This window comes from Lepidothrix coronata, unplaced genomic scaffold (assembly GCF_001604755.1).
Source record: "Lepidothrix coronata isolate B3197 unplaced genomic scaffold, Lepidothrix_coronata-1.0 Scaffold61, whole genome shotgun sequence".
Lineage (NCBI taxonomy): Eukaryota > Metazoa > Chordata > Aves > Passeriformes > Pipridae > Lepidothrix > Lepidothrix coronata.
Window position 1 is genome coordinate 1,476,435 of NW_016690241.1, and position 13,029 is coordinate 1,489,463.

At 35.5% G+C, this 13,029-nt stretch overlaps 1 protein-coding gene across 4 annotated transcripts in view; it reads left to right on the top strand.

Annotated features, from left to right (window-relative positions):
• Window positions 1-13,029, top strand: part of FAM120B (family with sequence similarity 120B) — a 49,131-nt gene that overhangs the window by 18,373 nt on the left and 17,729 nt on the right. For all 4 annotated transcript variants that reach the window (XM_017817615.1, XM_017817616.1, XM_017817617.1 and 1 more), the window contains one exon: window positions 3,491-3,583. In XM_017817615.1, coding sequence (XP_017673104.1) covers window positions 3,491-3,583 — 93 coding nt within the window. The remainder of the gene's footprint in view (window positions 1-3,490; window positions 3,584-13,029) is intronic.

Consider the following 13,029-nt stretch of genomic DNA (forward strand, 5'->3'; position numbering starts at 1 on the left):
GTAGCAGTTCTGTTATAATTCCAAATATTTGGCAGCCTGAAGACTACCTTAATTGTAATAAAAAGGGACACAAGATTAAATACCATATTGCTTCATTGTTTACTTTTCTCTTAGGTATTTAATATATTGTCTGTACTTGCCTCATTTCAAATGCTGATCTCACAAGCAGATTTTCCTCTCTGAGGATGAGAAAATTATAATGCTTTTATCTAATCTGATAAACTCTGCTTCACTTGTGCCTAGACTGAACTGCATTTTGTCTGTTGTTCTGCTTTCTCAGACTTCACTTTCCTCAATAGCAGATTTATACTGGCATGTGATACATGAAAACAAGTTCTCCCTTACTTTTCCTTTCTTTTTGTGTTTACTCAAATTTAAATGATGCATTGAGGAAATACATGTGGGAATTATCCAAGTGATTCATATAGCTCTTTTTTTTTCTTCTTTAATTTTTGTGTCACAGAATATAAATTGAAGGTTTTTTGAAGATGAAACTCATTAAACATCATTTCATGCCTTGCAGTTTAAATTCAGCCAGATACATATCATGTACCAAGCTTTTAACATACTTGAAGTGTTCTTCATATTTGGATATGAAATTGCAGTTTCATTTATTTATCTGTTATCACTGTTTCATTTATTTATTGTGCTATCCTGCACAATCTTTCATAGCATGATAACTAAAGTGTTTGAGAAGGGTTTCTTTAGTGGGATTACAAAGAGGAGTAACGGGAGGGAACACTTACAGAAATGTGGATTTACTGACCCTTGATCACAGCATATTAGTAAAATAAAAAAAATACTTGTCAGGGAAATGGTTTTCAGAACTCATTATCCAATGGCTTCTGTTAGAAACAGAGATGAAAGCAGTTTCACAGTTCTTCTTTTCAACAGCATTAATAGCAGAGAGATCATGGAAAGGGCTTAGTTTGATGGAAGGTTTTTCATGGTGGTACCAGTTTCTCAACATCTGTCCTGTTTTTCTGATTCTCTTCTGGTCTCTGAGTTGCCGTGATACAATCTACCCTATGAATGAGACTACGGAATCAATTTGGATTTAAACATTTTTCATTGCTGAGTTTTTTTAAATGTTGCTTATTTCTCTAGTATTGTCCATTTGTTCTCCTGGGGTGTTGGAGAGGAAAACTTGAGAGCAAGAGTGTCAGCAGCCATGCTTTGAGCTGTCCATATTGCTTCCATTTGTTTTATAGCTGAGAAAACAATGCTTGTCTAACTGTGATCTAATTCTTGTCTTTACACTTTAGTCTTAAATTTCTATTAGAGAAGGAAGGTGGATTGTTTTCTCAAAAATTATTTAAGTTGACCAATTGTAGGTTGCCTTGAAGCAGGCTTCGAGCTTTCCTTCAACTCATGTGAGGGAGAATAAACTTCTTAAAAATTCCATTCCTCATTATTCAATCTAACCTAAAAATTAGGTTTTTATGGGAACCATCATATTGGCCAACCCATCTGGCTTCCTTGAAACTTATGTGCAAATATTTAATGAAAACTTCATTTTTTTTTAAGTAAGAAAAAATATAATAAACAAACCTTAAATATGTAAAGAAAGTGTTGATTTGAAAAATATTTTTTTCAGTGAGGGTACTTTTCAAATATCCTCCAAATTAAGAACAAAAATTTACGAAATAACAGATCTGTCTTTAAAGTTGGGAAAGGAGTGAATGAGTTCAAATATCAAAATGTGAATTCTGCAAAGAAAGGAGAAATATCTCTTTCAGTCTCTTATGGTTTTGAAATAAATCTGACAGTGGAATTGTGGTAACTCTCCAAGTTTGGTTACTGAATAAAATATTTCTCTAAAGGAGTGTTTTTACATTCGTAAGCATTTTGGCTCCTCTGCTCTGTTAGGGGCATTTTCTTGCTGTTGTACTTGCAAGCAATATTTGATTTCCTTTTCTTAGCACAAAATTGTGCAAGTATTGAGAATTATTGTGTAGGTGGAAGTCACTTTTCTGTTACTTCAATATATAAAATGTGCAGGTTCAGTAAAACTCTTGTTGCTGTCTACACAAAGGTGACACCTGACTTGAATTACAGGGTAAAGTTGGGCCATTATCAGATCTTAGCAGACAGGTGGAGTTAATGAATACCAAGGAGCATTTTGAAAGCTTAAAATTTTTCTAATATCCCTCCCATTCTTGTGCTTTATGCGAGATTTAGCAGCATCATAAAGGGGAAAGTATTTTACAGTGCAACAAACGCAAGGCCTGACTTTAAAAAATTTTTTTAAATTCTCAGTAGTAGTTAGATAATTTTTATCCTGAGGAGGAAAGAATGAGTTACTCCTCCTAAGCAAATGACATAATTATAGATGGCTTCTTAATGTTTGGGGTTTTTTCCTGTTGATTTACATTAATACTTTTTTGTTAATTTTTCTCTCCTTCATTTTATCTGTCACTAAATAGAAGCTCTTAATGGATTGAAATAGAATGTACAAAACATTCCCCCAAAATTAAGCTGTTTAAAGAAAGGCAAGGCAGAGTTTTAGGCAGCCTTTTAACTTTTCTGTAAGCCCACAATGCACATTTCCACATTTTGCAAGAGAAACCTTTCCTCAAGTTCCAATTGATAAGGAATTGTAATGTTTTATGGATCTTGCTTTAAAGCCCTTTTTATAGCCTCAACAGCTGTAACAGATATGTGGTCTTGGTGTGCATAATGTTCTTATAACAGGAAGGAAAGGATCAGAACTGAACTGGTATTGTCATAGGATCATCCCAGCTGGTCTCAAGGCACTGTCTTTCTCCTGAGGTGACCCTGTGCCTCTACAGAATGTCAGAACACCTTTTCACAGCAGAAAAAGCCCCCATTCCCCCTTCACTCATAGAAGTATTAGAGTGAACTGTTACATGAATTTAGAATTTTTCTTTATGTTACCCCACTTGAACATTTTAGATTTAGTTTTCTCATAGTTTTGAGTTTTCCCCACTTCGATTTGTAGCCTAAAAATCCTGAAATTCAGGTAAAAGTACGCAATTAAATATTTTAGATTATTTTTAAAGTTTGCAACAGATAACTGTGTAAGCATTTGAAAAAAAACCCAGTGGTCATCACATCTGTGGCTCAGTGAAGAGGGTTTTATCCTGGAAGTTAATTATAAAGCAATTTTTTTTAATCTCATTTTTTTACTATGCTTGGTGTTACAGAGATTAAGTTATTTCCTGTTAGTAAGAAACTTCAAGGGAAGCGGAAAAGGGAATAAAGAGGGGTGGGCTTTTTTTTTTTTGGTGTGTGGAAATCCATGTATATACACTATACACGAGTATTGGGATATGCATTTCTTTCAAGTTGTGAAAGAAAGTATTTTGTTCCCTGAAAGCGTGTTTTCCTAGACAATGCATTCGTGATGGTCATAATTCCATGAGGTCATTGATCTAAGTTTGATGTGCTTGAGCAAGAGGAGTCAATTTTCAGGAGAGTTTCTCTTCAGAGCCTTCAGATAATGTGTTATTTTTTCACCTGTTTTTAGGTCAGTAGCCTCTCTCTGGAAGACTTAAATGCATTTGTGGCACTCATTCTCTGCCTCAAAGGGAAGTCAGCTGCTCAACTGGCAGGTCTGCAGGTATGGACCAGAATAATTTGTTGCATAAAATGGTCATGAAAAATATTTTGGGGGAAAATTGTTCTACATTAATTTTTTGCAGATATGGGAACTAAGGATCATGGTAAATACATAGGCTTTTAATGTGCTGCATTTCATGTGAATACTTACATTTGTTAATCACGCAAAAAATTAAAATGGAAAGGACATTTTCTGGTGGTTGTGAAGTAACGTGAGCAAAGTAGTCTTAGATTTCTTCCTTACTTGGCTTCCAGACTTCGATCTGATTAAAAATTTTGTAGCGGTGAATCCTGTCTTACAACATTGCTACATTATTTTTTACTAAAGGAGGATTGTGTTTTGGGACATAGGTTGTATAAAAATCACTACATTAAATCAAATTTAAGTATACTTGAGGGAGAATATAAACATATTATAAACCTAACTAGAAAAATTGTTATGTGACCCACTGTAGTGAAAACTATTTGGATTACACTATTCTATAATTAGTCACGAGTTCTTTTAAATATTTTATATACGCCGTGCAAATCTGGCTTTTTCCTTTCCTATCTTCTTCAATCCACACGTGGAAAGGCAGGTTGCTAGACGATTATTGCAGTAGAACCATTTAAATTTATCTTCTTGCGTATGGCATTATACAAGAGTATTTTCAATGTCACCACTTCAAGCTGTATTCAAAGTATTAGTAGTGTAGAGCATAGACTGTACGTGTCAATGGCCATTTGAGTTGTGGGTTTAGGTAGAAGTAGGTGGGAAAGGATTAGAAATGGTTAGAACCTTAACATATCTTCACTCTGTAAATCTCGCTTATATTTTCAATAAATTCTCTATTGCTTTGAACCGTCCATGTGAGAATTTTAAAAGTACTTTTTGCTGATAGCAAGGTAAACCAACCACTGCTGTTACCATCCATTTGTTTCTAGTGCACAGGGACCAAATTAACAAAACCAGTGTGCTTCCAGTTTCATTATTTGATTCACTATAACAGATAAAGTCCAGTCTCCTATCATTTTTTTTAAAAATTCATCACAAATTTGTTCTGCAGCTGATCAAGTGTAAGATCTGTGTAACAAAAAGGAAGCTATGAAATGAAGACAATATGGAAAACAGCAAAAATGTAGGACTTATTTCTGTCAAAGACATTATTGCACATAGTGTTGCACTCAACATTGGGAGTATCATTACTTTATCAAATCTGTGTGGCAGTCATTCAGCAAAAGCATAAAGGAAACCAAGCTTAAGTGTTGAAACAATTTGTTTATAGGTGCACTTATATCTTACAATGTCTACTACATATATACATTAAGATACACTTAGGTATTACTACGGAAGTGTCTGAAGTGTTTGAAAGTTTATTCTGTTTGAATTAGAGGTCTTTGTGTGCTTCATTCGTGTTGTGATTCTACGAAAATAGAAATCTGAGTGTTACAAACATGTAATATTAATCAATGTATGCTACTTATCAGCATTGTAGTAATTCAGAGTTGTTCACAAAATTGTATTATTTTCCCACAAGCTTATGGCAGAGAGTTATGAGCATAAAAGTGCATTAAATGTGAATGTGGTCTTACACTGTCTCATGAAGTGGACAACATGTTGTTGGAATTTACTTCTGTGTGCTATTGGCAGGTCCTTTCCAAAGTTCTGTCTCTCTGCTGCGTAAGAAAGCACTTCATGCACTGTCACATAATGCTTTCTGCTGTGCTAAAAAACGACAAAAGATTCTATAATGCAGTTGAAAATTTTGTATCAAGCTATTTTGTAGAGCACTTCCTTGTCTTATTCTATTAAAATTCACAGTAGTGTCTTTGGTAATAGTTTGAGTCAGAATAAATCCCTCTAAAGGGAATAGTGAGGAAAGATTTTGGTCTCTTTCCCTTCTGAGTTTGTGAATAGATTAATAACAGTTTCAAACCTTTCCCCCGTTTGCCTTCAAATTAACCTCCCTTCCTGTGTTTTAATGACGTGGATTTCCTGGTGGTAAACAGTTGCTCTTTTTCAGTTTCTTGTATAGCTGTGTCTTGTCAAGCTATATCAAGAAAAGATGTTATGTTGTATTAATAGCCATAAAAATACTTTTTTTCTTCATATATAAGCCGCCTGTAATTTTGTGAAAGCACCAGGATCAGTTTCAAGATTTATACGATGTTACTCTCACTTCACAGGAAGAGTAAAAAGTGGTCTGTTTCCTGTTTCTGTGCTTCTGAAATGTGGTGTGTGGATGAATTTAATTATGTCCTGGGAATTTTCTTTTGAAAGAGCAGTACACTAAATAAATAGAGTACCTTATGTAAGTCCTCTAAGAATAATGATCAAAAAAGCAAGCTTTCTGAGTATTATCATTCAAGAATCTAATTTTCAAGATTCCACCTCAGAACAGCTTAAGCTGGTTTTGCTCATTACTATGTTTATCTGGTCATTTTACAAATTTGAGATAGAGTATTATTTTATATATAATAGTTAGTAAATAGGTTATCAGTAGGTATTTAACAGCTTAATGTTTGTGTTTAAAATCAAATGATCCAAGTGCAGTGAATTACACTAGTACATAACTAATTAATAAGTGGGGTTTATAGTAGGAAATCAGGAATAGAGTTTAGTCTGTTTACCATACTTTTTATTCTCCACTGAAAGGTTAAAAGTTATCCTTAGAAAGACTTACTAACAGAGCTTTGAAGGAAATTATGTTAAACTTAGTCAACATCTGCAAAATTTTATGAAGTTGTTTGCTCATTTGCCATTTTGGACTCAACACTATAGTATTATTTTAAATGTAGAAAAAATGTTTACTACTTGTAAACAATTCTGTGAAATACACTAATTTAATAAAAAAAAATCTGTTTCTGTAAAGGACTCCATTAGCAAGTATGTTGTAGTAGAACACTGAACTTCCACTGTGAAATATGAGAGAAAATATAGAGCCTGTTCTTCTGATAGAATGAAGAGAGCCTTTCATCATTGACTTTCAAATCTGCTTTCTAATATGCTGTCCATATTTCATAGTTAACGAGATCCATAAACTCACAAATCTCTGAAACAGAAATGTCTATGGTTTGAATAAAGTGGGTTAAAGCCATAAAAAATATAGTTTATCTCATGCTGAAAGAAAGTGGGCTGTGGACATGTAACTACATTGTGCATTAAAGATTACTTTCTGAGAATAACATAATGTTTATACATGAAGATTTGATTATTTTTCAAGATCGATGGTCTCATAATACCAAAATGTGCACATGATAGAGAAGACATTTTTCTGGTAAGTTTTTTTCTAGTTTTCTTGTGCTGCCCCCCCTTATATGGTAGATTAGCATTCTGCTTTGCCCAAGCCTCCCGTAGAGCTGATACATAAGGTCAGAATTAAATTTTGGACCCCAGGTTGTCTATTTCTCTTCTTTCTATTTTAATCTGGTGTGTGGTGTTGGCAAAAAGCCCAGAGAGCCATCAGGCTAACTTTGAGGCCATTGCAGAGAAAAAAAAGCACCAGCAGTCATGCTTTCAGTCTTGATTCTTATATTGAGCTGGCCACTGGTTGTTCAGTGTTTGTCAAGCACTGAAGTATATTCCTTCATTTTTTAAAGTACTTTCAATTATTTAAAAGTATTACTGATATGAAATGAGCACAGTCATTTTAGATCTTAAATTATAAGCTCCAGAGAGTCTTTGCAATTTGATTGCAAATGAATTTTCACAAAATATGTATTAAGTATTATTTAATTAGCTTTTGAAATAATAATAATAATAATAATAATAAATACTCAGCAAACTAGTTAACTAGCTTGACAGGTGGAAATAGCTTTAGCAGGAATTGTAGTTGTGCAGAACCTTTGAGTATTTTCCATTGTACACTGTCATGGAAGCAGAACTACCTTAGTAATAGTATTATACCAATATTGCACAAGATATTTTTCTCCAACTATTTTCCTGAGGAATACTCAGTCACATCCATGCAAAATAGCAGTATGTTTTAGAGTAATAGGTAGTAGTGTAGGTAACCTGGTTAACAGTGTGTAAGTATCTTGGTTAGGGTCCCTCAAATTTAAAGAAGGGCATTGCTAGACCTATTCTGTATTTTTAAACTCCATATTCATTCTTCTATGCCATGCAGACAGAAAAACATAAATAATGCCTGGATTCTGAACATTCAAGAATTTTTTACCTGTTTGGCAAGCCAAGCTACCTTTGTCAACACCATGTGATATTTTTCAAACAGACTCCAAATAGCCTTTGTGACCCATCTATATTTTTCAAAATATATTTGTTTAAAAAAATTCTTTCTTCCCCAGAGAGTGTATGTTTATTGTGCCCCTGCGACTGTTTCCTAATAAATATTTGCTTTAAGTCTAATTGGGTTGAATGAAACATGAAATGCAAGTAAGAATATTGTAAAGATTTCACAGATAACCCCCTCTTACATACAAAGGACACGCTTCTGTGATGTACGTTAGTATTAACTAAAGTGGAATTTGAGTGTATTCCCAAATGCTTTACTGAATTGGGATTTATATTCCCTCAAAATTTGCATCTGTCAAAACTGGTTTTAAAATGATAGGTGAGATTGTAACTGCAGGGAATGGGGAATGGGGGGAATTGAGGTGGTTTATTAATCTTGGCATTGCTTCCCAGCCCATTCTCTTATCTGCAGTCTTTAGATTTTCTGGAACAAAAGTGCCACATATGGGATGTGATTTCAAGTTGGGATTGGTTAAAACTTAGAAATATAACTTTCTTCTCATGTCCTCAAGACAGTCTGAAATGAACTAGTTCAAATAGAAACAGTCCACTTACACAGGTCAAGCATTAGTGCAAAGACAATTATCTATCAGGAGCTGAAGTTGTTCACTGCTTACAGCAGTTTTTGAAAGGCCCATCTCTAAATCTGTTTCTATTTTCATAAGAGTCTTTTGAAGTTCTGAAGAAATTCAAGTTTTCTCAGTCCTGTTGCATTGACAACTGGCTCTTCCTTTCTTTGCTGCTCTTGGTTCATAAGCATATAAAAAAAATCTTAAGTTAACCTATTCAACTTGCAGATAAGATTGATATTCTGCCCCACTCTCCCCATTTTCTTCTTGACCAAATTTGGTATATTTATTAGTATTATTAGAGCCTATTTCCCTGAACATTTTTTACATTTGACATAAGCTCTAGTATCAGAATTCACATAACTGTGGGAATTCCGTTGTGTGTCACTGGCACAAATACAAACCACAGGATAACTAGATCACAGAATCACAGAATTGTCAAGGTTGGAAGAGACTTTCAAGATCATCTAGTCTGACCGTCAACCCAGCACCACCATATTCACACCTAAAAACATTCCCGAGTGCCAGCTCCAGGTGACTCTTGAACGCTTCCAAAGACGGTGACTCCACCATCTTCCTAGGCAATTTATTCCAGTGCGTAACCACACTTTCAGTGAAAAAAACTTTTCTATATCTAACCTGTACCTACCCTGTTGCAATTTAAGGCTATTTCCTCTCATCCTTTCACTTGAGACATGGCATAAAAAACAGACCCCCACCTCACTACAGCCTCCTTTCAGGTAGTTCTAGAGAGCAAGTTTTGGATCATCTCTTCTACCTTCATTTAATTGGATTCAGTTTGCCCATGGAGAAAATCTTGACCCAGATTTTGAGCAAGAGCCTTAAAAAGAGGATTTATATTCCTTTGTGGAAGATGATCTTGCGTTTTTCTGCGTAATTGTGTAAGTTTGCTCAGCTTTTCTGTGAGTTTTCCCCTTTACTGTCCTGTGGTTCATTATTAGCAAGGTTTCAACAACACAGAAATAGCAGCAGCGTCTCAGTTATAAATTGCTTTTAGACTGTATATAGCATAAAGAATATTTCAGGATGCTTAAGGTAAAAGACGCTCAGGTGTTTCAGATAACAAAATTGCTGTTAATTTTTTAAATCCATGCCTAATAATGTAGCAGGAAGTGAAACATAGTTATTAGTGAAGGTAATAAAGCTCTTGCAAAATATTAAGCAAACAGACAGCTTTGAAAAACTCAGAGATAACCTATTACAAAGAGGGAAAACAAATATTTCTGGTATCAACTGACCTTTTCCTGCCAAGTTTCTGTTGGTCAAAGTGTACGTTTACTTCTGAGTTAAATAGTTTTCACTTCCTTGCATATTGTATGCTAGAAGGAACAAGCAGTCCATGAGGGTTGGAGGTGGTGTTTGCATGGTATAGGTGGGGTTGCTCTCCACTGCCTTTAAGGGCTGACCTGTGTCCCCACAGGGCAGGTGACATGCAGGGGCTGGAGCCAGGGAGGGAATGGAGCGTGCTGTCAGGAAGCGGTGGCACGCGTGCACCTGCCTGTCATCTGCTCAGGGCTGCCTGCACCTGCTTGCGTGCCTCTGTCACGCCTGAGTAGGAATGCAAGCTGCACATCTGTCTAGGCTTTCCCTGGAGAAGCAGATGGCTATGTGTAACTTCAGAGAAGCAAAAATGTTTTCTGAAATGACCTAATGAGCCATTTATAGGTGGATGCATTTATAGGCATATGGTTACAGTTCTTTGTTGGACGTACTGGAGTTTTTCAAATTACTATAGTAGAAGCGTTCCTCTGGAAGATATCAGAAACAACCAGGCTAACCAAGAACTGATTTGTTCCCTTTCTTTTCAAGTGTATTCTTGATTGACATGATCGTTGGCCAGGGGTTAAAAGTCAAGATGGTGTCCAGTTCCTATCAGTTTAACTTTGGTCAAATTGTTCAGTTCTTTTTCGTATTTAAGTTCTTGTTTGTAATACTCATGCACCAGTAGTCTCAATGATAGAAGTTCTTCAGCCAAAAATACAAATGCTGTATAAATGTGAACTTGTAATACATTAACATTATTATTGGTGTTGCACATATATTCTCCTCCCCTTCACCTTTATTTTTAGGTAATTTCATTTGATGTTTACTGAACAATAGCTAAGATTTCTTTTATAAAGAAATGGAGCAGTGTTAAGAGAAAAGTGATAGAAGTATGTTATAATATCCCTTATCAGCATTATATTTTAGCATCTCAAGACATCACCACTTAAGACAATTCTAATCCTAGTGTTATAAGTGAGGAAAAAACACGCAGGGACAGTAAACACTAAATGTTACCTCCAAAGAAAATCAGTGATTTATGGACAGATTTAATTGTTTAGTAATCTCATCAGCATGTCATGTCACACCAGCATTAGTAGGAAGCATATGCACATTAACTAAAAAGGTATATTACATTCATCTAGGTTGCTATATATTCCCCTGATAGATTTTTTGTTCCTTGCCAAATACAAAGTTATGTATGTATTGGTTTTAGCAAGGGCACTTAATGCATACCTAAGTATTCAGCAATAGTTTTCTATTTACTCTCTGTGTATAGAATACACAAACACATCTTGGCAGAAAATGTTTCTGTGCTAGGACTTAAGTTCCATAAGTTCCTACTAAAGTCAAGGAGAGTTTTACTTCTGAATATAATAAAAGCAGAGCTATGCCAATACACTTTTAAAAATCCATCCCTCTCTTCTGCTCAGTGTTTTTTACTTTTTAGCAAAATTATACAATTGTATTTTGTATTTGTACCTCGAGGCTTCAATACAGCAGGGGAATATTTCAGGCTAGCAACAGTGGCAAGTAATATTTTTCAGTTATAAGAGGTTGAAAGTATAGTGGTTCTGCGGGAAGTTTATTTTGGCATTGCACGACTGGAAAAAAAAAAAGGTACCTTTTGTTTTAAAACGGCTGTGGATCAATTCCTGAGGCTGGAACATTATCAACAAAGCACCTGCAGAGTCCAATGCTGGCTGAAGGGCTGCGATCCCAAAGTTTGGCTTATTACAGAGCATACATTTTCTTTTAAACGGCGTTGTTCTCTGTGTTAAATACATTGTTAAAAGTGGCCAAGTTACTCTCACAGAAACTCTTTCCCTATTTATTTTTAATTTGCTCTGACATAGTGACAGTACAAGAAAATGTAGAATATTACATGTAAGTAATTTTCTTTGAAACCTTTGTTTGTAGTCAGTTCTTTAATAGCTCAGAAGACCATCTTTATCCAACAGCTACGTGCACCAAACAAGGGTTCTCTAATTTCTCTGTATGTGTTCATCTAAACCCCAGCACAAGGTTGATGTTCTTGTGCCAAAAGGCAGCAGCTTTCAAGTTGTGTATGGCAGTTTTCCATTTCAAAAGGAATAGGTATTCTGGAAGTGATTACTCTATTGCACCTTAGTAACAACCAAATTCCTGATCTCTTGAACATACCTGATCACAGATTGCAGGTTGTCAGTTCCTTTCATAGGTCATCTGAGATACTGCTGTGTGACTCATAGTTCAATTTGTCTTGGACCTTGGGATTGTCGTGAAATAGAAGCAGACCAGTTCTTTTCTTCCTCAACCTGTGGACTTAACACCTAGAAAATTCCCTAGGTAGAACTGTTTACCTTGGACGTATCACTTCAAAGGGTGAACCACAGTATCAACAATCTTATTGTGCAGCTGCTTTGCAATACAAAGAAACCGAAGGAGAAAAAAGCTCCAACAAAACCTATATTGCACTGGCAAACAGTATTTGTTCTCCTGGAATTCTCTACACTAACCATCACGGTTCAATGACTTGTATTTGAAGAACTTATATACCAGACATGACATTAATAACAGCTGTCATAATGTTTCTGGAAGCTGCAGTGCTTCAGACATGCTAAATTTTGCCTAATCTAATTCTACTGAAATTCAGTGGTCTTTCTGTTGGCTTCAGTGGGAAATATCAGGCCCTTAAAAAGCATAAACTCAAAACAGCTTAAGAGAGAAAATGGTCATACATTAGGGCAATTGAGTAGATCTTGAACATCTATTCTGCCTCTGGGGAGGAAAAATAGTAAACTAATTTTTAAGCTTGGCTAATTTAGCCTTCGACAGTTGCAGCAGTGAACTGAGCAGTTGCAGGCTTACCCAGCTACCATTTGCCAATATATTCCATGACTGTGGAAGCACATGCTGCATTATCAAAGGCAGCCAAGCATGCTCTGCTGAGTAGTTCTGTTGCTGGCAGAATTTTTATTCCTAAAAGTTTGTTCCATGGACCAGTCCTATGATTAAACCAAGGGAAAGCGCTGGGTTAAGATGTGAATAAGGACTTTAGATCAGGAATGTGGTCAAGATGCAGATAGCAAATGAAGACCCTTGTTTTAAAGATTTTGGTAAAGGAGCTAGTCAGTGTAGAGTAGACTACAGAAATATATAGTGAGTGTCAGAAAGTAAACGAGTGGAAGAAGTTTGATGTTTGAAGGCTTACAATGGAAAGTTACTGGAAGAGAAGTGACCTTTTGCATGATTTTTAATTTTTTTCTCTGTGTCCCCTAATAACTTTTGAGTATGTTGGCTAATTTCAGCCACGTTTGACAAAGATGTAGGAGTCTGTGAGAGAAATATGTTAATGATGATTGTTTTAATTAGACAGCAGGG